The 24,374-nt window shown below is 48.1% G+C and overlaps 1 protein-coding gene across 6 annotated transcripts in view; it reads right to left on the bottom strand.

The window, feature by feature from the left end:
* CDK5RAP2 (CDK5 regulatory subunit associated protein 2) overlaps window positions 1-24,374 on the bottom strand; it is a 184,434-nt gene that overhangs the window by 125,127 nt on the left and 34,933 nt on the right. For 5 of the 6 annotated variants that reach the window (XM_061200019.1, XM_061200023.1, XM_061200021.1 and 2 more), the window contains exons 5-11: window positions 22,577-22,653; window positions 16,208-16,331; window positions 13,374-13,528; window positions 8,820-8,982; window positions 6,903-6,953; window positions 5,941-6,060; window positions 3,441-3,533 (exon numbers count right to left, since the gene is read on the bottom strand). In XM_061200019.1, the coding sequence (XP_061056002.1) occupies window positions 3,441-3,533; window positions 5,941-6,060; window positions 6,903-6,953; window positions 8,820-8,982; window positions 13,374-13,528; window positions 16,208-16,331; window positions 22,577-22,653 (783 nt within the window). Of the gene's footprint in view, window positions 1-3,440; window positions 3,534-5,940; window positions 6,061-6,902; window positions 6,954-7,285; window positions 7,364-8,819; window positions 8,983-13,373; window positions 13,529-16,207; window positions 16,332-22,576; window positions 22,654-24,374 lie in introns of those variants that run through there. The other variant, XM_061200025.1, reaches the window with a different exon arrangement.

Here is a 24,374-nt window from a genome sequence, read left to right as displayed (position 1 = left end):
TAAAATATGACACATAAAGTCCTGTTTCAGCAGGTGCAGGATAAATAAATCTAGGTTCCCTTTTCCGTCACTTACTCCATTATCTTTCATTCCCAATCAAGAGATAATATGGAGAGTTTCCTCAAATTAAAAGCTATGTGTATAACACCATTAACTGAAAATCTGAAAATAGACCAAAGTAAAAACTACTATATTTTAATGCCAGAACTACATCACCCAACTTAAGGATGAGTTAACATTTACTGAGTTACCACCTGTGCCCAGATACATGTTCTTATTTAATCCTTGTAAGGATTATGTGACATAAATGTGACTATCCAGATTTTACAATGCGCAAGCAGACTGGGAGAGTGCAAATATCTTGCCCAAGATGATACAAGTTAGTGAAGCAGAGTTAGGATTCAAATTCATGTCCCACCCCAGGTTCTTCATAGTAAAAATAATACGATACATACATATTATGGAATATATGCAGCTGTTTAAAAAGACTGTATAAAAAGCACAGAGATACACACAACACACACACACACACACACACACACACACAAATGACTGCATGTCAAACTGCTGAAATCTGAGTAAGGTCAACAGATTGCACCAATACCCTGGTTGTGACTTTGTCCTATGTCACATAAGATGCTAACTTTGGGAGAACTAGGTAAAGAGTATACAGAAGTCTACTGCATGTGAATCTACAATTATCTCAAAATATATTTTTTTAAAGATTGGTTAGATCTACATATACTGCCAGGGAAAGAATGTTAAATGAAAACAGAAGAGATTATATAACAAAATACATATTATAATGTTATTTAATTTTTCAAAGGTGACATATATATATGTACAAATATGCTTTGAAAAGGGTCAAGGTGCTAACAGTGAACATCTTTAGACGTGAGTTTACTGGTGACTTTTATCAACCTCTTTCCACCATTTTAAATATTTTATGAGTTTCCTGCCATGTGCAATTTTACTTTTATAAAGCCGAGCAGGGAGGGGAGGAGGCATGACCGCTACTTCCAATTTGAAAATACACTGTTTAAATGGCTTCCGAGGTAGCACAGGCAGGCCACACTGCAACCTTCACAGAGTCACACCTGTGATTAGAATCTACCTCTCTGCACTGTGGCAACTGCTCCAAGAATCTGAATACCGCTTGCTGCTGCTTCACTGTCACGCTTGATGCCACCCCTGTGAGCTTTAGCTCTTATACTCATGCTGCAATTAGTTCAAATCATGTGACATCCCAAAAAGGTCCCAAAATGTGAAAGACAATGCGTTTTCAAATGTCTGTGCAATATTCAAATTATACATACCTCGCCATGAATTAGCCGATATAAGGGTCTGGTGTGTATTGACTCACACACATAATCAGAAAAATGGAAAGAGCAGAGACTTTGGAGTCAGACTTTGAGTTCAAGTACTGGCAACCTGTCAAACGGGTTAGCACTCTGCCTCTGTGGGTAAGAATTAAATGAGTGCTCTCCGAACAGCCAACGTGCCATGCAGAACCTGAGGAATTTCAACAGTGTCTGATCTCCATACTTTGCAAGATGAGAAACCCGGCCAACACTGTAAACTACAAAACCTCAAAGATCACTTTTAGACTAGGACTGAGGGTTATGAAATTAATCAATGGATGTAATAAGTCTGGGTAACACGTAAACGTATAAGACTCTTTTCTTTCCTTCAAGGCCCAACAACAAGTAAAATATCACAACACGTAAGGATGTCTGGTCTCTGCTTATCAATTGCCAACATATACTTTTTTTCTCAAGGAATGGGAAATACAGACGGTTTTGCTAAGAACTCAGCTTTTAAGTCTTGTTATTTTCTAAGCAAGGAAAAAAAACTCAGTGTAAAGTGTAATCTCAGCTCCATTTCATCAACCACTGTCAAAATGGTGGGGAAGGCAAGTCTGAGAGTCCAAAGACAGAGATTTGTCTCTGCTTCTAGTGCACACGGACTTAAACCAAATTACTTCAATTACTCTTACTGTGAACCAAAGCTCTGAAAAGATAAGGCATGGGATATGAATCTGAGGAACCAAACAGTCTTAAATTAGATTTAACTCCTAACTTCTACTTTATCACCAAAAACAACAAGGGAGGAAGAAGTGGGAGGGGGGAGCTTTAAGGCAGTATGGGCTTAATCCCATGATGGAGCATTACTGATTCATTAGTTATTAGTAACAGGTATACACTGCAGAGGGAAACTAGAAACATGAGCAGAAAATGTTAATTCAAAACACAGAACTAAAATTAGCAAGAAAGAGGGAAGATCAAGGGGATGACCAGCAGGTGCCCTTGCTGTACAACGCTGGCGGGGGAAAAAAAAAGGCGGGTCAAATAACCAAAGCCTGGAACAGAAACCTGGCAGGGAGCAGGCAAGCCAGGTGAGGAGAGGTAGGGGGTGACGGGGAAAAGCACAGGCTTGGGAGTGAGACTGATTCTGGGGTCAAATCCTAGCACTTTCACTTACCGCTTTTGTGACCCTGAGCAAGCGACTTGAATCTCTGAACCTGGATTTCCTCAGCAGTAAACAAGGATATTAACAGTGCCTACTTCATGGCACTGTTGTACAGATTTACTGAGCTAATCCACGGAGAACACCTGGCACAGGGCTTGACACATAGTACATGTTCAATAAATGCCAGCTTTTATTAGCAGCAATTACTACATTTAAACCCTGGTCCTGTCATTTGCAAAGCTGTGTGACCGTGAATAAGCTGTATACCCTCACTGAACTTCAAAAACCCCTCAAATACAAGGGGAGTGAAAATTACCTTCCCCACAGGGTGGTGAAGATTAAATGAGATAATCCACACATCTCGCACGGTCTACTCCCGGCACAGCCTAAGCTCAGCACTCCTAACTGTGGGCGTAGTTGTCACCATCATCACTGTCATATTGAGGAAGGGGCTGGAGAAGCACCCAAAGCTGCAGAAGACGCTCCTTTAATTAGACTGAGTGAACTCTTCTACTAAAGACCACTCAGAGGACTTCACTGGTGGCGCAGTGGTTAACAATCCGCCTGCCGATTCAGGCGACACGGGTTCGAGCCCTGGTCCAGGAAGATCCCACATGCCTCGGAGCAACTAAACCCGTGCGCCACAACTACTGAGCCTGCGCTCTAGAGCCCGCGAGCCACAACTACTGAAGCCCGCGCGCCTTGAGCCAGTGCTCCGCAACAAGAGAAGCCACCGCAATGAGAAGCCCGCACACCGCAACGAAGAGTAGCCCCCGCACGCCGCAACTAGAGAGATCCCGCGCGCAGCAACGAAGACCCAACGCAGCCAAAAATTAATTAATTAATTAATTTAAAAAAAAAAAAAAAAAAGACCACTCAGAGCTCCCTTGGTTCCTTTCAGCTGCAAAGCCCTGACCTCACCAGGAGTAAGGATCATGGAGAGAGCCACTTCAAACAAAGCCAACACTTACCTGGAATTTCTGGGTCTGTGCTTTCTGGGGGGCCTCTCGGGCTTTAGCAAAGGCAGCATTGAGCTCTTCAATTTCAGAGTTCAGTTCTTCAATCTGGGTAAAAATAAGGAAGAGCAGCCAAGTATGCAACTGGGCTCTCCTCTCTGTGCTCAGCCCAAAAGCTTTTCCTGCTGAACTGGGGAGTGCTTATAACCAAGGGCTCCGTAGTCAGAAAAGTGGGATTTCTAGTTTGGCTGTCTACTAGCTGGATGACTTCAGGCCAGGCACTTCATCTCTTTGAGACTTAATTCCCTCAACTATAAAACGAGGATACGACCACTCACCCCACCACAGCACTGTTAGGCTTGAACAACGTTAATAGGTACGGGCGCTAAAGTAATGCCCGGCTCACACTAAGAGTCTCTATTACTGTCCACAGAGATGAGCCACCCAACCACCGAGCCTGGCTCTTCCCAGAACTCCTCACCCTCCAGTGACCTTCTCCTCTGGCCCAGAGTCAGCCAGGAACTCCCCTGGCCACACCCTGGACTCTGCCAGCAGCCAGAACTGCCCTACCACTGGTGCCCTGCACAGCAGAGGGTCTCCAAAGACCACTGGGCCCTGAACTCCCAACACACGAGACAAATCACACGGACCACGATTAGGAACCAAATCTCCGCTGCGGCTGACACTGGTGGTTACTCAAACTCCTACCTCCTCGGCTTCCTCAACCCCAGTTTCCTGGTTAGCGTCCCACTCCTGCAGCCATTCCTCCTGCCCCTTTGTGCACTCCTCTCCCTATTCCTGAAATCTGCTGTCCCCTGCAGCCCGACGCTCAGCCTCCTTTCCCACCCCACGCTATCCTTGGATAAGTAGATCAACGCTCAGAATTTTCACTCGTATCTGTATACGACTGACTCCCAGATCTATACCTCCAGGCCTGGGCCTTCTCCAAGCTTTAGACTCGCGTATCTAGCTGCCTCCTGGACTTCTCACCTGAACGGTCCATGGGCTCCTCAAAGTCGGTACCTTCTAAACTGGCCCATCACCTCCAGTGCCGCCCCCATCTCACCATGATCCTCCATTTTCTACGCTTTTAAGGGAGGTGGTGGCACCACCATATCCCCAGTCATGCCGCCAGAAGTCACCCTTGACTGCTCCTTCTCTCAAGTCCTACATCTAATCATCAAATTTCCCCAAATTCACTTCTAATTTTTAATTATTTCTAATTGTATTTCTTGAATAAGCCCCACCCCTCCACTCCTACTTACTGTGACTGCTGCTCCAATTCAGCCTTTCTGAATTAGGGGGCTCTCACCTCAGCTACTGGCCTCCCTGCCTCCATTCTCGCCCTTCTGCCATCCCCTTTCCCAATACAGTTCCACCACCTCCGCTGCCCTTGCAACCTCTCCAGCTTCTTCTCTCACCTCACTTCAGCTCTGCACTTGATGCTCTGAGAACCTCAAACTGTTTTGTTTCCACAAACACACAAGGGGCTCTTTCCTAACGTAAGGCTCTGACCAGCATTCTCCCCTCTGCGCGAAATGGCCTCCTGGCCTCCGCCTCCCTTCCCAGCTAACTCCTAGTCCTCCTTTAAGATTCAGCTCAGACACCTCCTCCTGGAAGAAGCACTCCCCGCTCCCCGCATCCACACCCTACCCTGGACTAGGCCCCCTTCCCTCTGCTTCCACAGCCCCCTGCACTTCCCTGAGTCACAACACCTTCACGCTGTCGTTCTTCCCCGCTGGACTGGCAAGCAGAGCTGTGTCTTCTTCTCTGTATCTGTGCCGAGGAGTTACTGAGACATACCTGATGGCTATACTCGTGACAGGAGAACCGCAAGGAACCGTGAGCCACCACCTTGGATCCCAAAGGCAACAAGCCAGGTAGCAGAAGTCAAGGGCGACTTCTGGCTGGCACGACTAGGGATACGGTGGTGCCACCAACGCAGACAAGAGCAGAGAAAATGGAGCAGGATGGTGAGATGGGGGCGGCGATGGAGGTGATGGGTCTGCTGAGAAAGTACCGGCTCTGAGGAGCCTGCAGACCACCAAGGTGAGATGTCGCAGTCATGGCCTTGCCTCCCAAAACTCCTTTATCTCGATTTTCTGTTGTCTTTCAAAAGATTACACCTACACTGTCCAATATGGTGACAAAAGTCAGAGTTTAAAAATGTTAAATACCTCATTGCTATTTTTGTTTTATTGATTACATGTTGACATGATAACATCTGGCATATATGTATTTTAAAGTTAATTTCACTTGTTTCTTTTTACTTCTTTTAATGTGGCTACTAGAAAATTTTAAATTACATACATAACTCGCATTATAGTCATACTGGACAGCGCTGAATTAGACTCTACAAAAGAACTTCTAATTGACTACAGGACCCTTTCCCCACTTTCTATACTCATCTCAGCTCTCTTATAAACTTTTTACCTAAAGCTAAAAATTCAGGGTAAGACAGGCCTGTCACAGAAGCTAATAAAGAAAAGTCTCACTTCAGGTGTATCAGACATACCTCTTTTTCCTTCGACTTCAGTGCCATGGTTAGACCCTGAATGGCTTTATCCCTCTTTAAACTATTTTTCTTTTCCGTAGCAATTTCTCTTTCCTTCTCTCTCAGGTCTTTCTGAAGTGCCTAAATTAGATTAGAAAAAGATTCACTAAGTTGATGCATTCTAACCAAAATGCGCTGTAAATGTATCTTTAAGAGCACACTCAAACGCAGTTATTCTATCATTCCTGTCAACCTGTGATTAATGTTTCCAAGTAGAGCTGAGAATCGTGGCATCAGCTCCAAGTCACTGTCCTACCGCTCGCGGCAACAGGGCTGGGTGTAGGAAGGGGATCAGATCAGTTAAGACGATGACAGCTACGCCCGTGAAAAGGACTCCAGTGCCTTCTGGAATTTGAATACAGTCACAGCAAAGCCTTTGAAACCGTACCAGGTTATTTGGGGGAAATAACAGATCATTAATTTCACTCCTTAATGCTACAAAAGCCAGCAGAGAATTTGGTTTGACGGAGACCGAATATATACATTTATAGTCTGAGTTCATTTCTAAAGATATTCACCACTGCCTCCCTCCCGGGCTGTTGTGAGAATCAAATGAGATAATGGACGTGAAAGCACTTTCTACGCTGGCAGGCGCTACACAAATGGCGGCCGCTGTGACTAGGGGACCCTGCAGCAGTGGCTTTGCGATTGGCCTGGCAGGTCTGAATCCTTGCTACACCTCTTCCAACTCTGCGACCCTGGGGACGGAACCTCACCTCTCTGAGCCCCATGTGTTACATCTGCAAAATGGGAATGCCTACTCCACAGAGTTATCGCAAAGGTTACGAAACCATCTCTGACACACCTAAAGCTTGACTCAATGAGTGACAGCTACTGTCACACAGAATTATCTGTTGCACTCAGAAGAAAGCAAGGGGCAGGGATAAATCCTCAATACGTTTGTAAAAATTATATCAACATACCTGGATCCTCTCTTCAAAGCGATTTCTCTCCTCCTGCTCCATTTGTGCAGCCTAAGAAAAGGCATTCATTGGTGCCCGGAAAGGACCCACAATCCAGTAGCTTCCCCAGAACCGTTAGAATGAACACTGCATTTACTTTCTATTCCCCACCCCACTGCTGAGGAACTCATGAAAACAAGCATCCACTCCTTCTGTCTCACCGGAAATCCACCCGAGTTAAGAAAATGTAAAAACAAGCAACCCGCACTGGCTGACCGCCAGCCCCATGGAGCGTGAACCAAAGAGCTACGGGACGGTGCAAAAGCCACTAAAGCACAGCGCCCGGGGAGCGAGAAGGGTCAGGAGGAGGAGCAGACGCGGGCTAATCACAGCCAAAAACTAACCGGTGAGGCTAGAGGGTTCGCTGCTGTGGTCGGGACGAAGGAGATCCTGCTCCACAAAGCGACTGAGACATTCCATGAGCACTGAAACGTCCCCTGGCGTTTAGGGACCACAGGCGGCAGCCACCCTCGGTCCAACCAGGAGCGGAAGGCCACTACCAGGCCTGCCTGCACCTCCAGGCCTGCCCACCTGCTTCAAAACAGCTGGGCATGGAGGCGGCCTAGTGGAGGGCAGGGGTCCAGGGGGGCTTGGGGGTCTCTACCAGCGACCCACCTCTTGGAGCCTGGGAAAATATAACGACGCCTCTGAGCGTGTTTCTCTACCCGACGAGGGGACCATGATCTCTGCCTTGCAAGGTGCCAGGATTAATTGAGGTGCACGCTGACACCCTTCGAGTGCTGCCAGGCCCGATACAAGTTATTTCCCTTCCCCACTGCCTCTGAAGTTTCCGACTGAAGGTGGCCTCAAGTCTGCCTCTAACCACAGAGACAAACCAAACCCAGTGGGTGCAAACAAAGTTCCCGGGCATCGACAAAGTAACCCATAGGAAAACAGAGGCGCGCAGGTGTAGACTATTTTTTTTGTTTGTGTTTTGGTTTTTTTAAAGGTTTTGTTTTTTTCTTTTTGGCTGCGTGGCTGCATCAGGTCTTAGTTGCAGCACGCAGGCTCTTCGTTGCGGCACATGGGCTTCTCTCTAGTTGTGGCGTGCAGGTTTTTCTCTTCTCGAGTTGTGGCACGCAGGCTCCAGGGCGTGTGGGCTCTCTAGTTGTGGCATGCGGGTTCCAGAGCACATGGGCTCTATAGTTTGTGGCACGCGGGCTCTCTAGTTGAGGCGCGCAAGCTCAGTAGTTGCGGCGCGTGGGCTTATTTGCCCCGCGGCATGCGGGATCTTAGTTCCCTGACCAGGGATCGAACCCGCGTCCCCTGCATTGGAAGGCGGATTCTTTACCACTGGACCACCAGGGAAGTCCCTGGACTGTTTTTTTTCAACCGACTCTACATGAACACGAGACTGGAAGGATAAAAAAAATGCCAGGGCCCCCAACAAAGGTTTCTGGTAATTCCTCAGCAGACAACAGGGAGCTAATATTTTGAAGGCCACTGTGCGCGAACCCTGGGGACTGAATGTGCATCCATTTCCCACAGGGGGATCAGGTCTGCTAATTAAAGTCCCCCTCCAAGGGGCTTCCCTGGTGGCGTAGTGGTTGAGAGTCTGCCTGCCAATGCAGGGGACACGGGTTCGAGCCCTGGTCTGGGAAGATCCCACATGCGCGGAGCAACTGGGCCCGTGAGCCACAACTACTGAGCCTGCGCGTCTGGAGCCTGTGCTCTGCAACAAGAGAGGCCACGATAGTGAGAGGCCCGCGCACCGCGATGAAGAGTGGCCCCCGCTCGCCGCAACTAGAGAAAGCCCTCACACAGAAACGAAGGCCCAACACAGCCACAAATAAATAAATAAATAATAAATTAATTAATTAATTAAAAGAAAGTCTTAAATAAATAAATAAAGTCCCCCTCCATGTCCCGTCACCTCACCTCGGTCTCTCTCTCCTCATCTCCCCTCACAGCAGCAGGAAGTCCTCGGAGCTCTCCAGATGACACGTTTTCATCTGGAGATGCCATCTGAGATTTCTCTTCTTTCAGGCACTGAATTAAAGCTTCTTTGCTCTTCAAAGACAGCTTCAACTCCTCAATCAGTCTGAAAGAGAACAAAATTTAAATATTAATTCTAAGCTGTTCTCTTAGCTCAGTGGAGCAGGAGGTAGGAAACAGGGCCAGACATCTTCAAAGTAGACGTGTCCAACGACCGAACATAAACGGAACCGCATTTTGCAGGTGGGAGATTTGGGGCCAGAATTCGCCTCCAGCCCGGCCCTGGTCAATCCATCCTCTGAGCTGCCAGACTACGGTCTGATCGAGTCACACGCCTGCTCAAAGACTTTCACTGGCCCCCACCATCGACAGCAGTGGATTACGAATTTGGGGGGCAGAGGGGGGGCTGGGGGGGTGGCAAGAAATCTCTCCCAAAGGAATCTGTCAGTGAGACTCAACAAACATGACCAGTAAAGCAGAACGGTTCCAGTGAGCGTGAAAACCAGAGAGCGTCTCGCCAAGGCTTCCCAGGGCAAAGTCTAAAACAGACTGGCTTCCAAAATAAAGGCCAAACTCCTCAGCAAGGCGATCGCGGCCCTGTCTTTTCGGGCCTAGGAGATCAGAGGTGCTGCTGACAGCGTCCGTCTCGCCTCTCACAGGAGACGGTCACCCTCTTCATGGGCTCTCAGAGCCTCCCTCCCAAGCCTCTCCAGGAGCCGGGCGGCCCTGCGCACACCACTCCCTCTACCCAGAATGCCCTTCACACCTCTGCTCCCACCTCCACCTGATACACACCCATTCATCCCGCCCCCGCCAGTGAGGCGTTACCTCCCCTCAAGACCCCAGAGGCCCCCCTCAGGAAGAGCCGAGCACACCATTCTCGAGGCCACCGAATTACCCCGACCACGGCCAAGTTATTTAACCTCTCTGAGCCTGCACTGCCCCGGCTATAAAGTGGCCATAACTTGCTTATGTGGAATGGAGATAAGCTATTTAAAATGCTGCACAACTCCAGACACATGGCAGAACTCAACAAATAACAGTGGCTATATGGCTATAATTACTTTTTTTTTTTAAACATTGAGCAATTAGCATTTTGTCAAAGGACCCTCAGAAGAGTCTCTCCAGCTAAGCCTAGAAAGCAACTCAGTAGGGTAGAAAGAGCAAAGGCTTGGAAGTCTGAGAGAGCTTCCCGAGCTCCCAAGGTGAAGGTGAGGAGTGAGCGAAAAGCAGTTAAAGCGCCTAGCAATGCGCATTTGAGCATCTGAAAATGTGTGCCCACCCAAAATTCCTATACTGAAATCCTAACCCACAAAGGTGATAGGATTAGGAGGTGGGGCATTCGGGAGGAGATAAGATCATGAGAGTGGAACTCGCATGAATGGCAGCACAAACGGAGCTCCAGAAAGATCCCTCACCCCTTCCGCCAGGTGGGGATACGATAAGAAGTCTGCGACCTGGGAGAGGGCCCTCGCCCAAGCATGCTGGCGCCCTGATCTCGGACTTCCGGCCTCCAGAACTGTAAGAAATAAGCTTCTATTGTTTGTAAGCTACCCAGTCTGTGGTATTTTGTTATGGTGCCCCAAAAGGACTAAAATAATTGGGTACAGAGGGAACCGGGCAGCACCAGCGCGATACCCCCCAAAACTCGGAGGAGTAAGATTGCCCTCTAGGGGTTCAACTTTGAAATCATCACACAGTCAACTGGAGAGGTAAAAAGTCACCAAACTATGCACTTAAAATGGATGTGTCGTGCTGTGTGCAACTTAACACTTCGATAAAATTGATTTGCTTTAGTTACCTTAAAGCAAGTTCTAGACAGGGATGGAAATGAGCAGGGAAGGCCTGTGGGGACTGTAGCCAGCCTGGTGCACCGGCCCGCCTAAGGGAGCAGCCTCAGTCCAGCAAGACCCTGGCCCAGTCCTGCCACGCCTTCCAGGTTTTCAAGAGAAGCTGGAAATCTAGACTTTCACGTGAAATTAGGTTGCTTTTTTTTTTAACATCAGCAACGAATTCCATCTTTTCAAAGTACTGTTTGGGTCAAATAAAACATGTCTGTCGGCCATACTGACCTGCAGGGCTCCTCAAGGCTGACTGTCGTAGAGATACGGACTAGCTGTAAGGTCCAGTTGAAGGAAATCAAGAAGCTAAAGCATGTACCTTTGAAAAGGGTGGCGGGAGGCCAGGACACGGGCAGTGCTCGTCCTGGTGAGGGCCCTGCTCAGCGGCAGTCAGTCGTGTGGCAGATCTGGATCCAGCTCACCAGGGCGTGACCGAGGGCCCCTGCTCCATCCAATTCACTCACACCTCTGACCTCAAGTTAGCTTCCTGGGCAGGCCTGCCTTCAGGGAGGGAACACACTGATCCTAGGCCCAGGAGAGTTCCACCACAGAGCGCCACACCCAAGCGAGCGGGCAGAAACCCAGAGCTGGCTGCCGCGAGTGTGGCTGAGGCACCTCTATCCCTGAGAGACGGGTGCACCTGCAGGACTGACGCATCAGGTTTCGGTGCCTCCCCAGCCAGACCGGTAGGAGACCCCAGGAGCAGGCAGCCTCAGGGAGGCCCCGACCTGATCACCCATGTCCATGGAGACCCCACTGCCCGGACCACAGTCAGTACTCAGCAAGCATTAACCCTTCCCAAAAAGGGCTCCCTCTTCCAAAACGATAAGCAGCCAAGCTTCTACAGCGTATGCTAACAGGGACCGAGGCTGCTCCAAACTGTGCCACGCGTCCCACCTTTGAGGGTGCCTCACCCCAAGCCCAGAGCTCTCCTCTCGTAAGCTCTCCCTGCCCCACACCCAAGCAGAGCTGATCACTCCCTGGCTTTTGTCACAGCCCAGACCCGGAACTTACCTCCAGCACCAATCGTGACTTCCTGTGTTTAACGCGTGTCCCCTCCCCCACATGGGAGCTCCCTATAAGGAAGGCAGTGTTCACCTCTGCGTTCCTGGCGCCCAGCCCAAGGCTAGGCTCAGCAGCTGGTGAGGGAAGGAATCTGTGTCTCCTTTAATTCAGGCCTTACTCCATAGGCCCAGCACCTCCTGGACTCTCCTCTTGGATGCCTGCAATCCCTCAACCCAGTGTGTCCCAACTGAAAGCTCATCTTCCCACCTCCTCCACCCCAAAACATCTCCGCTTTCTCCCCTTTTCCCACAAACTCAGCAAACTGCCCTACCACCCCACGGTTGCTCAAGCTCAAGACCTGGGTCAGGGGGACCTCTGCGGCCTTTTCCCTCATCCACAGATCCAGCAGCCATCAAGCCCTTCAAGCCATCATGCCAACCCAACCTTCCCAGCCTCTCTGCCTGCTCTTCCCCAACCCGAGTTCTGTCACCTCGGTCCTCGTCATCATCACCTCTTATCTGGACTTCAGCACCATCCCCCTGCCAATCCATCCTCCAGGGGGCAGCCAGAGGGATCTCTCTAAATTTAAATCTGATCCTGTCATTTCCCCTCCCACCCCGCCCCCATCCTTAGCTCTTCTGTGGCTCCTCACATGCCCTGAGGACAAAACCCAAACTCTACCAAAAGGCCCACAGGACCTGCCCCAGCTTCCCTCTCCCCAGCTCCTCCTACCGCCCCCCCTTCCAGAACACGACACTCGGCCAGGCTGTACTCTTTCAGTTCCTTGATCGCGCTTTAGAACAATTTCTGTCGACTTCCAAACTAGCTTGGCTCTTCAACGGTTGGGCCAGAGGTTAGCCGGAAGTCTCACTTCTATTTAGTTTACTCAACCTTCCACTTAGTAACTACCAAAGCAAGGCAAGAGTATCAAAATGCAAGAACGGTAAAGAATAAAACCTCCACTTTCTCCTGACCACTTTTGATTCAAAGTTTGGTTGCAAGACATAAAGGGCATTAAAGATTGCCGAAAAGCCATATGGCCCACCCACTTCTCTGGACCAAATGGCACACGTTTTATTTCTGGACCACTGAAGAGCTCTGCACTTGGTCTACATTGTTTTGGTCCCTCGCACTGTACTAATCTGGGCCCTCAGCCTGCATTAAAAGATATGATGGAAAACAGGTCACAAAAAATTCACTAGTATTTTACTGTGGGGATGGAGTCACTTACTGTTCCCTTTGGGAAAATCTACAAGAGAAATGTCTCTCTGACAATGACAAGTAAAACTGGGCTTCTCCTGAGTTACTAGCTTGTTTTGTCTTGTAAGCAATGTGAATCTTAGGTCCACCAAAATTGTTTTTCCCTGTTTCCTTTGGCTACCAGGAAGCTTATAGCCAAAACCTGAATGCTAAATTTAGTATCTGAGTAGAATTTTTCAGCATGAACTTCTGTCTACTAATTCTATCTCTGTCCTCATAACACTGCCCTATTCCTTTCCCTTTCACCCTGATTTTATCCCGTTTTCTCACTATGGGGAACAAGTAGAAAAAGAAGGGGAAAAGGGTAGGAAGGCAACAACTCTTTCCATTTTTTTTGGATCATGCTGCCAGATAAATGGATGTCAGAGCATCACAGGGGTAAGAGCCAGACCTGTCCTTCTCTTCCAGGACCAGAGCCATCTCCAGATCCCCCTCGTGCATCTTCTTCATCTCTGAAAGCTTGTTTTCCAAGCTTAACCGAAGAGCCTTCTCTGTTTCTGTTCCAGCAAAGGCCTTTTCCAGCTCTGCTTGGGCGGCTTTCACATCCTAGAGTGAAATTAAACGCATTTGATGCAATTTTTCAATACAATTGGGAACACTTTGAAAGGAAATTGGATTAAAATATAAATATTTATGACTTTTTCTCCAGCACATTTCCCCTCCCTGAATTGTACTACACATGGGGAGAATCAGTAATAAATACATTCACCAGCCATTTTTCCCCTCTTGTATCCTGAAGAGTAATAGGCATTTCCAATGGAAAAGACTCTACAAGACCCGTATTTTGGGTTTTGAAAAATCCGATCAATATTTACAGTTTCAATGAGAATGAGGAGAAATGTGCCTCTCAATACCTAAACATACATAAATTCCTAGGAGTCACCATAATCTCCATACAAATTCATCCCACACCCCACTGCCCCCTCACTATTTTTAAGATAATGACTACACAACTCTAAAGTGCACTTTCTGTATCTCCAAGGTGATTTAGGTGGTAAAAAAACTCTTATGTTCTTCCTGAGAGCTCAGAGAAGCCAAAAAGGAAATTGCCTAAATCACACAGGCAGCGTCTGTGTCAGGGAAAAAGGTCCTGGTGCTCAGGAAAGCGACCGAATAGTAGATGTGAGTCTCCAAGCCCTCATGCCACTGCCTCTGACTGCATCACGAAGATGAAAGGCAAATCGAACTGGATTCCAAACCCAGCTCTCCCACCACTTATCTGCTGGGTGACCTTGAGTAGTCCCTTAACCTCCCTGAGCCCGTTTCCCAACCTATAAAACAGGGATAACCACTGTCTCAGAGAGTTGCTGGGAGACTCTGTCAAATGCCTGCTGCATCACAGGAAGCTCAAAAAACGCTGGCTTCCTCTTCCCTGCCCTTCCCTCCACGGTGCCTCGTCCACCACCGTCTCCCCAAGAGGGTGACAGCCTGTCAATATCAACAATAGCTGGGGAAAACCACTTCCCCATATTCTGAGACAAAAAACCAGCAAAAACTATTATTTACTGAGGGCCTACTGATGCCGGGCTTTGAGCAAGGAGCTTTATTTATACTATCTTTGATCCTCACTCAATCCTAGAAAGTTACATACTGACAGAGAGACTCGACCAGCCTAGAATGCAGGCTCTACAGACAGACCACCTGGCATTTACTACCTGGGTGACCTTGCGCCAAGTGACCTGGCCACTCTGTGCCTGTGTCATCATGTTTTTGGTTTTGTTCTTAAAAAGGGATAGTAAAAGTATTTACCTCATTCGTTTACTGAAGGGATGAACTAAGTCAGTGTATGAAAAGGCTGAGAAGGGTGCCTCAGACATGGTAAGCCCTCCATAAATCGTTAGTTCACTGCGGTTATTACAATTACTATTCAGGGCAGACACCACTGGCCTCATTTCACAGATGAAGCAGCAGAGGCACGGAGAAGGCAAATGTCTTCTCCAAGGTGACAAGCTAGTGACAGAGCAGGGATTCAGCCCAGTACTGTCAGTCACGCTGCTACCCTAAAACCTGGGGAAGCACTTACTGGGAAAAATAAGATGACTGAACCAACAGATTAAGTCTCTTAAAAGTCTCAGAATTACATTTTAACTAAAGTTCAGAATTTGGGCTCAGAAGACCCTCCTTTTGGTTTCAGCTCTACTGCTTATGACCAAGACTAAGTTTCCCAGCTCTCTGAGCCTGTCTCCTCATCTGTAGTTTCGACCTAGGAACTACACACCCCCATGGGGCTGATGTGAACATGACAAATGGAAAAGACCATTATAAGCTGTAAAATACACTACAAATGAATCTGCTCTTTGTATCTAGAAGTGCTTTGTGGTGTCATTTCTCCTCTTATCTGCCAAGAAGAATCAGGGTTTTGGGTAGAGAAACAACAGACTTCAAAGATCAAGAATTAAAAGGAACTGGTATCACTTGATGACAAGCTTAATATGGAGGAAAGCTTTTCAACATCTAGGAGATAAAGTTTTTTGGCCAAGGAGCGTCCTGACTCCCACCACAGGCTGAGAATGGGGGGAAAGAGGAGCTACACACAGCGGCTCCCCGAGAGGAAGCAGGCAGTGGGCACAGGTGGGATGGAGGGATGGAGGCTGGGCTCTGGGGACAGGGGCTGCGTGGCCACGCATGGCCTACGAGTCAGGAAACCTGGCTCCAGGCTTAGCTGTGTTAGGCGGGTCGCCTCCCCTCTCCGGGCCTCAGGCCTCAGTTTCCTCTTCTGTAAAGGAAAGGAACTAAACTAGATAAAAAGAAGGGTGGTGTTGCAGTCAGGACACAGGCTGTAAAATCAGCTGTTGTAATTTAAATCCAGGACTAAAGGTGGACTAGTTAGTATTTCTCTCTGTACTTCCGTGTCCTCATCTAGAGGATGGAGACAATAAAGGTCAGCGTGCAGGGTGTAAGGGTATAAATTCCATACGCAAAGTGCCTAGAACGGGGTTGGAGCCCAAGAGGTGCTCAGCAGAAGGGGGGGGGGGGCTCTTGTCCCTGCTGAAACCCTGACAGTTTATGAAAAGAGGAACAAAATTCTGCCCACTCGGTTATGAACCCGCTGTAGGAAACACATTCTCCTCAGTGCTTCCAGACTTGCCTCTTATTTTTTTTTTTCTTTGGCCGCACTGCGCGGCATGCGGGATCTGGTTCCCCGACCAGGGATCAAACCCACGCCCCCTGCAGTGGAAGCGCAGAGTCTTAACCACTGGACGGCCAGGGAAGTCCCGGACTTGCCTCTTCTAAAAGGAGTATTCTCTTGGTTAGGAGCTCTTCGACCTGCCGCACCTTCTTCTGAGCATCTTCCTTCACCCGCTGAATTTCAGAGCCACCCCCTTCGGCGAGGCTCTCAACTGCTTTGCTGTGAAAAGAGGCAAAGGCGTAAAATGCACAAGAGTGACAGTCAGATGGTGATTCCAACCGCTCCAAAGAGACAAAGAATATTTGTTGGTCACTTCTCACACAGACCTGTGCTGAGTTTTTTTTTTTTTTTTAACTAAGATTTGTAATTCAAAAGCACAGATAATGCAATATATAAATGTATCAAGTCAACCGTGCAGTATACCTTGAACTTACACAATGTTATATGCCAATTATATCTCAATTAAAACACATATATAGGGGCTTCCCTGGTGGCGCAGTGGTTAAGAATCCGCCTGCCAACGCAGGGGACACGGGTTCGAGCCCTGGTCCAGGAAGATCCCACATGCCGTGGAGCAGCTAAGCCCGTGCGCCACAACTACTGAACCTGAGCTCTAGAGCCCACGAGCCACAACTGCTGAGCCCACGTGCCACAACTACTGAAGCCCGTGCGCCTAGAGCCCGTGCTCCGCAACAAGATGAAGCCACCGCAATGAGAAGCCCGTGCACCACAACGAAGACCCAATGCAGCCAAAAATAAATTAAATAAATAAATAAAAATTTTTAAAAAATAAATAAATAAAACACATATATATGATATATACATATAGTTTGCATACTATCCAGTGATTTCCTTAGGGTCAACTCCTAGGAAGGGAATTACTAGGTTAAAGGATAAGCTCGTTTTTAAGACACTCGACAGCTATTGCCAAATTCCCCACCACGAAACTTCCGATAAAGTACACCTCCACCGGTGGCAGGAAAGGCAGAGAGCTGGTGTGACAAACCAAGGCGCAAGGAGCAGGAGACAACAAAAATAAACCTGAGGGTAAAGGTCTTCTGCCACTGGAGGGGGAAGCATCTCAAACACAGCACGACCACTCTGCAAGCATGAGCGGCGCCTGAGGAGAGGAGGTCACCTGCTCTCCACGTTCCTCCACCACCTCTAACATAAAAGGCAGACTTCACATCGCCGGGCATCGTGGAACATTCTCTCTGCTTGACCAGCATGGTGGGGCTGGCCCACCAACACTAGACACAGCGCTACGACCACAGACGCCTTTCATTTTGGTTCTCGAAAAACAGTGCCGGATGTGAATTTGTGAGACACAGACCCAGAGCAGTTCTCATCAGATTTCTAAAATGATTGCGGGTTTCCAGAAGGCAGAATAATGAAGGAAATGGCTCCACCTAAAGCTAGTTTTTCAGAAAAACTGCAAAAGGATAAATCTATTCACCACCAGCCTCCCATGCCCTACTTTAAGGGTATATAACATTCTTCCAACCAGGGGCCATGTGATCAGACACTCACATGTACAGGCCATGTGAATTTCTGACTGAGAACAATGGAAAGTCAAGAGGGCCATACTTGCTGTCTCGAACATGAGTCGCCTGCAAATAAAGACTTTATTCATATCTTGTTTCCTTTCACCAATAAGCCTTCAGAAGGCCCCAGTGTCATGATATCATTTTAATGGAATTCAATGTGAACAATTGGAAAGAAAGAACAGGGGCTCTGAGGCTGAACAGATCTGCTTCCAAATTTTGACTCTATTATGTCCTCAGTGTGACTCTGGGTAAATTACCTCTTACACCTCAGTTTCCTCATTTGAAAAATGAGATGATTACCTCTTAGAATTAATGTGCTAACACATGTGGTGGTGGCCGTAGCGCGGTGCCCTTCCTCTCTGATCTGAGTGCTGCCTGCTAGCCTGTTGTCCCCGAGGCCACCGCAGCACTGGCCCCTGCTGCGCTGCTGTAAGAGGCCTCATTCCACCCCCTCTGCTGGCATCTGAGCTGAGAATGGATCCTCTCTGGCCAGAACTAAGACCACATGGCCACCTCCTGATTAATGCTATGAAACATCCTCAGAAATGAGCCGCCACTCCCTCAGCTCATTTCCTGATCAGTACTGTCTGGAATTCACAGTGATGCACAATCATTTCCACCACTCCTCAAGAGGCATTATACACGGCTGGAAGATTCCTGTACTAGAAGCTTTTCCCTCCTGAGCCTTGGACACAGGATTTTTCCAGTCCCAAGCTTCCACTAACCACCAGAAATGTTTTAGCCCTTGGGCTTTATAGAGACTTCTCTAGAAAATGGCCTGCTCGACTACCTCCCCCTCCCCCCGCCTCCACCACCCAGCAAGTGCAGATACACCGGCTCCCTCCTATCAGCCCAGATCAAACATTTCTGTTCTGCAGTCTGAATCACATACATTGTCAAGGGGCTGACTACAATTTTTAACAAGTACTGGTATTATTCAGTTTGGCTGCACTTTAGTTATACCAATAAAATATATTCCCAATAACAAATGTTCCAACTCGTCATTTATCATCTTTGTATCTCTGTAGCAATAAAATTTATACTCAGCAGTATGGCGCAATTTTCCCCTACTAATGGAATTATTGTTTTTGTTTGTGTTTTAAAGCCACAGAGACAAAATTTACTCCCGACAATATGTCTGCTTCTGTTTTTAATGTCCCCTTATTGTAAGTGAGAAATATAATAATAGAAAGCCAGCAAACTATATATTTACTCCAGAGCAAGGCAGAGCGAGCTCCAGACCAGGCCGGTCCCAGTTCTGTTACCAACCTGGGCAAGACTTCCTACTCCTCTGAGCCTCAGTTTTCTTTTCACTCAAATGGGAACACTGGCTGCCTCAAATAGCTGTTGTAAAATCAACTGCGATAAAGCATGTCAAGTGCCAGGCACAGGGTTTGGGGCAAAGCAGGATCTCAGTAAACATTCGTTCTCTCCTTCTACCCTTTCTCTCTTTATAGAATCTGGGGCAACAGATGAGATAGACAGCAAGACCTAAGGAGAGGAAAGGTTTACAGAAACTGGTCTAATCCAGCTTTCCACCCAATACAAGACAGAACTTTCTATGAACACCACCCTCGTTACCCTTTCTAACCCTCAACATTTCCTCTTGACTCTTTCCATTCTAATTATAGTTCTTTAGGAAAAGCAGGGGCTTTTCCTGTGACAGGTGCTGGGCACTTCGGGGTAAAGAAAGGCACCTTTAGCAGACGTGTGGTGGACAGAGCGCCTAGCCCGTGGCAGCTAATCCGCACAAAGGCCCCATGAAGTAGGAACAGCTGAGAAGCCAAGACTCAGAAGCCAAAGACCCACCTACTGGCAGAGCCAACCCAGAGCCCCTGCCCCTTCCACTGGCCCCATCTCCACTCAAGTAGGGGAACAGGCTCTTGGCCTCACAAGATGCGCAGTCATGTTAGAGAAATGAGAATCACATACAGGAAAATAAAGAACATGAAACCTAGTGCCAGGCTAAAAGTCAGGGACTTGAGTTCTAATGCCAGCTCTGATCTTTCTAAGTGATTTTGTCACGGTCCTTCCCGTCTCCAGGCCTAAGTTCCCCCCGCTACAAAAGGTTTTCCTAGAAAGTTGCCTAGCTCCCAGGATAATGATGGAATGTACCAATAAATGGATGTGAAAGCGTTTTATAAACTGTGAAGTGTTACATACACATGGGATTGTCATTATATGCCAGAGCAGTCTGTACAGAGGTTGAGATGTGGACCACGGGCAGCCACGGGACTCAGCATGAGCCTTTATGGAGGGGAGGTGACAGGAAAGGCATCTGGGCCAGGAGGGGACGGGAAGCAGAAGAGATCTGCCAGGGCAAAGCTAGAGCAGCAGGGGCAGGACATTTTCAGTAGTTGTGCACTATCTGGGATAAAGTGTTGGTGGAGAGAAAGCTGGAGCAGTGAAGTCACTGTGACTTTCTTAAACAGAACCCCTGCCCTAGAAGGCACCCTTGACATCGCCCTTCCCACCATTACCAAGCCCTGTGGACTTTGCTTCCCAACCATCTCCCCAGTCCCCCCATGCAGCTCATCACGAATCTCTTGCCTAAACTACTGGCCCAGCCTCCTAACTCGACTCCCTGCTTCCACCCCTGCTCCCTCCACAAAACATTCCCCACTCAGCAACCAGAGTGACCTTTTAAAAAACAAAGCCCTGATTGTGTCAGTTGCTTAAAACCCATGACTGTTTTCCATCTGATCTCAGGATAAAGACCAAAATCTCTAGTGAGGCCTCAAGACCCTGCAAGATGAGACCGAGCCCCCCAGACTTGTCGTATCTCCTGAGACCTGCACATTCCCTCCTCCTTCAACACCTCCACCCTTTCCCCTGGTCAAGGCCTACTTACCCCCAGCTCCCATCTCATCTCAAATGCCACCTTCCCGGCCACACACCTACAGCTACGGACCTATTCCTGCTGCTCTAACTCTCAGAGCATCCTCCCTTTTTCTCACAGCTCTTTTCCCAACTTGTATTTATATATCTATTACTCCAAGTATTTTATCCCCATCACTCCTTCCGGAATGTAAGCCCCACGTGTCTGTTTGGATCACGGCTCTATTTCCAGGAACCTAGGCCAGTGCCACACACGACAACTGCTTGATAAATATTTTCTGAATAAATTAATAAAGCTGGTCAGACCAAAAAGGGCCTTGGACACCAGTCTGGGCAGCTGGAAAATCTATGCATACAAACAAACACGGGCACCAGCCCCCAAACGTTCAGCTCGGTGCGTTGGTACTGAGGCGTGCACGTGGCCTTTTTGAGTCTGGGTTTCCATGTGCACACGCCTGGCTAGAAACAAGTCCTGGCTGAGATCTGCAGCAGGCAGGGTGAACAGAGTAGGAAACAGACTGAATTCTGCTACTGACTTCTAGGCTTGGTAAAGTCGATTTGACTTCCTGCCCAGAGAACAATGTGCTTCCGAACAACAACAACAACAAAAGCAACCAACAAAAACAACGTGTTAAGGGAATTCCCTGGCAGTCCAGTGGTTAGGACTCTAGGCGCTTTCACTGCCTTGAGCCTGGGTTCCATGGGGAACAAAGATCCGGCAAGCCCAGCAGCATGGCCAAAAAAAAAAAAAAAAGTGTCAATCTAGTTTGTTCATTCATTCATTCATTCATCACTCACTCACTCACTCAGAAAATACCACGTGTGCACAGTCAGCATAACTCAGAGAAGCCTGGGCCAGGGAACCTCTAGTCTACTCAGAGCCCACAGCAGTCCATGCCGGCTGCTGGCTGTGTGACAATAAAAGGAATTGTGTGGCCCGGCCCAGAGCAGCGCAGCTGTGCCCTAGGCCAAAGGCCCCACGCCCCTAGGCAGCCGTATCCTGCAGGAGCTCTGCTGCTAGGGCAGGTGAAGCTTTTCCACGTAAGCTTCCAGCCAGGTCCTTGGTGGGTCAACTCTGGGAAGTCTTACTCCTCTCTCACCAAGCGAAACTCAGCACGCTCTGGTGCCTCACCCCGTGCCCACAAACACCCTCTGTCACTGCACCTCCAGCACACCCCGTTCATAGGCTCACCCGTCTCCAATGAGCTCCTGAGTGAAGGGACATCTCCTCTCAAATCCTCAGCGTGCGGCACATTTATGTGAGAAATGTTTATGAATGAATGAATGACCAACTGAGTCACAGACTGTATGTATCCTCTGAACTGTGCTTGTTGTTCAATAAATATTTAAATTAATTAACTGACTGATTGACTAAAATAATAGTTTTCAAATTTTTTAAAGCAGTAGAACCCCTCTTATAAACGAAGTATTACAAGGGACCCTAGCACATAAAACACATACAGAAACGAGTTCCTCTGGTTGAAGCCCCACCCTCTGCCCCCCTGCCTCACCCACTGCAGGAGTCCTTCAGGACCCTGAGGCCCCCCAGCCTTTCACAGCAATGAAAACGAAGGAGCTGCTGATGTAACTGACAACAGGGATGGATCTCACAGACACATGGCTAAGGAAAGAGGCCAGACACAAAAGGGCGGGTGCACAGTATACGATTCCTTTTCTATACAGTTCAAAAACAGGCAGAACTAAGCAACGCGGATGCTAGCGGTGAGCAGTGGTTCTCTTTGTGGGAGAAGGGTAAGTTCTGGGAGCACAAAGGAAGCGTCCGGGGGGCTGGTGATTGTTCTGGTTTCTGATCTGGAAGGTGGCCCACAGTTGTGTCTGCTTTGTGAAAATCATCATGCTGTACACTTACGATCGGTTCATCTTCCTGTAAGTATGTTACATTTCAAAAGTTTGTTGAAAAATAATTAAATAAAAATGAAAATTTCCTCACGGTCCTCAGAGCCCCGCTGGAGAAGAACTGGCTTAGAAACACAAGGTTCTCTTGTACTGACGCACCCAGCCTCCGCCACCAGAACCCTGGGCGACCTGTGAGCTCGTGGCAGAGGGACAGGTACTCACGAGGCTTTGACGAGCAGCCGCTCTCTCTCCTGGAGCTCCCGCTTCAGACTCTCTACTTCCACCTTGAGCTCGATGTTCTTCCAGGCAAGATTAGGAAAGAAAAGAAACAGTGTGAAGCACAGGACATCCGAATGCCTATAGTGGGAAACCTGCTTTCAGCACGGACTGGCTCCGTGACGCTCATAATAGACAGATATTAGATTCAAACCCTCATTAGCCTTGGGGCACAGGGAAAAGGGAATTACTGAACACTGGTGGGCTCCAAAGAAGGCCCTGGATTTCTCAAGGCTTGGAACAATTATGTAAATTTTCCAAGCCTCTAACAGCCAGAGCATTCAAACATTCAGGCATAAATGTCATACAAGTGAGGCTGATTTAAAAATTGTTTGCCCTCCACCAGGCAAATTTACAATCAATTCTGCAGCTTGCTTTTACCATTCCAAGGCAATTACTTCTGGTTGTTTGCAATCATGCATGTGGTGGTTGTAGCAGTGGGAATGTGTTACAGCTTCAAAAAAATAAAACCTGTGGATGGATAAGCAGGAGGCCACATCACTGCCTGTCTCACTTCAATATAAGATTTCAGGGTGCTCCCTTCCCAAAGAGCCATGACCACACAGGGCCAGCTGTCTATAGGGGACACCACAGTGTTCCCCAGCCGTCTTCCTCTTAAGTGACTGGAACAAAGGGAGACACACGTGGTCTTGGGCTTGTAACTCACGTGAGAATCCAAAGACAGAATCTTTGGCACACGGATCACAACATGAGGCAGCGGGGAGTGATCGGCTTCGCAAACCAGTCCGCAGACGTACCCCAGGCGGAATATTAGGTGAATTCATGCAGTAAAGAGGAAGGTCTACGTGTGCAGCCTGCAGAGGACTGCTGTAAATCCAAGATTTCTCTAATCTTGCTCCTGCTTTATTTTAATAATTTATGCCAACTTTACATTTTATTCCATACTACCTGTGTATTATTTTAAAGAAAAATAACATTTCCAGTAAAATTTACAATCTCCGAGGACAGGTCTCCCTCCTTTTAGCCAAGGAGCCCTGGGGGGAAGAGCACCCCTGACTGAGAAGTCAGCCAGAATGGAAAGGCCACAGCCTTGGGACTAGACGGACCTGGCTTCAAATTCTGCCTCCACTCCTTCCCGGGAGGAAACTGTGGCAAGTCAGTGGATGCTCGTTTATTTACTCATTCCTTCACTTCACAGACATACACCAACCCCTGTGACAGGCCAAGCACAGGCTAAGCACCAAGGCCACCACGGTAGACAAGGCAGGCACAGGCCCTGCCTTCCTGCTCACATCCAATATGAAAGTGGAAGTGCGAGCCTGTAGCTGTCCTTAGAAACACAAGCCCGGGAGGTCAGAAAGCAAGGGGTCTCCTTTCGGATCCCTCAAGTGTCACACGAAAAACAGAAAGCCCACCTGACGTGGTGGATTTGAGGACTGAATGAACTAACAAATGAGAAGAGGCTACGAGACGGGGCTCAGACTGTGTTATTTTTTTCACTGTCAAACAACAGGAACTCAAGAAGTCATCTCTGCAGCAGAACTTTTTCTAGAAGAAACTAATCTTTGCATAAAGGACACTGACAGTGCACAATGCCTTCAACTGTGGTTTTGTGAAATCTGCAGAAACACCCTTCAAAGAGAAGATTCCTGTTCCAGCTCTCTGAAGGGCAGAGAGCTTCTATGTAACAGCTGATATCATATGTTCTAAGTGCTTTGCTTTCTGATGAACCAACTGGCACCCCAGCCTAGCAAATTTAAAAGGATGGACTGCTAACATGTCC

This window comes from Eubalaena glacialis, chromosome 9 (genome assembly GCF_028564815.1).
Source record: "Eubalaena glacialis isolate mEubGla1 chromosome 9, mEubGla1.1.hap2.+ XY, whole genome shotgun sequence".
In the NCBI taxonomy this organism is placed as follows: Eukaryota; Metazoa; Chordata; class Mammalia; order Artiodactyla; family Balaenidae; genus Eubalaena; species Eubalaena glacialis.
Note: the sequence above shows the minus strand (reverse complement) of the source record. Positions and strands in the feature narration are given on the sequence as shown.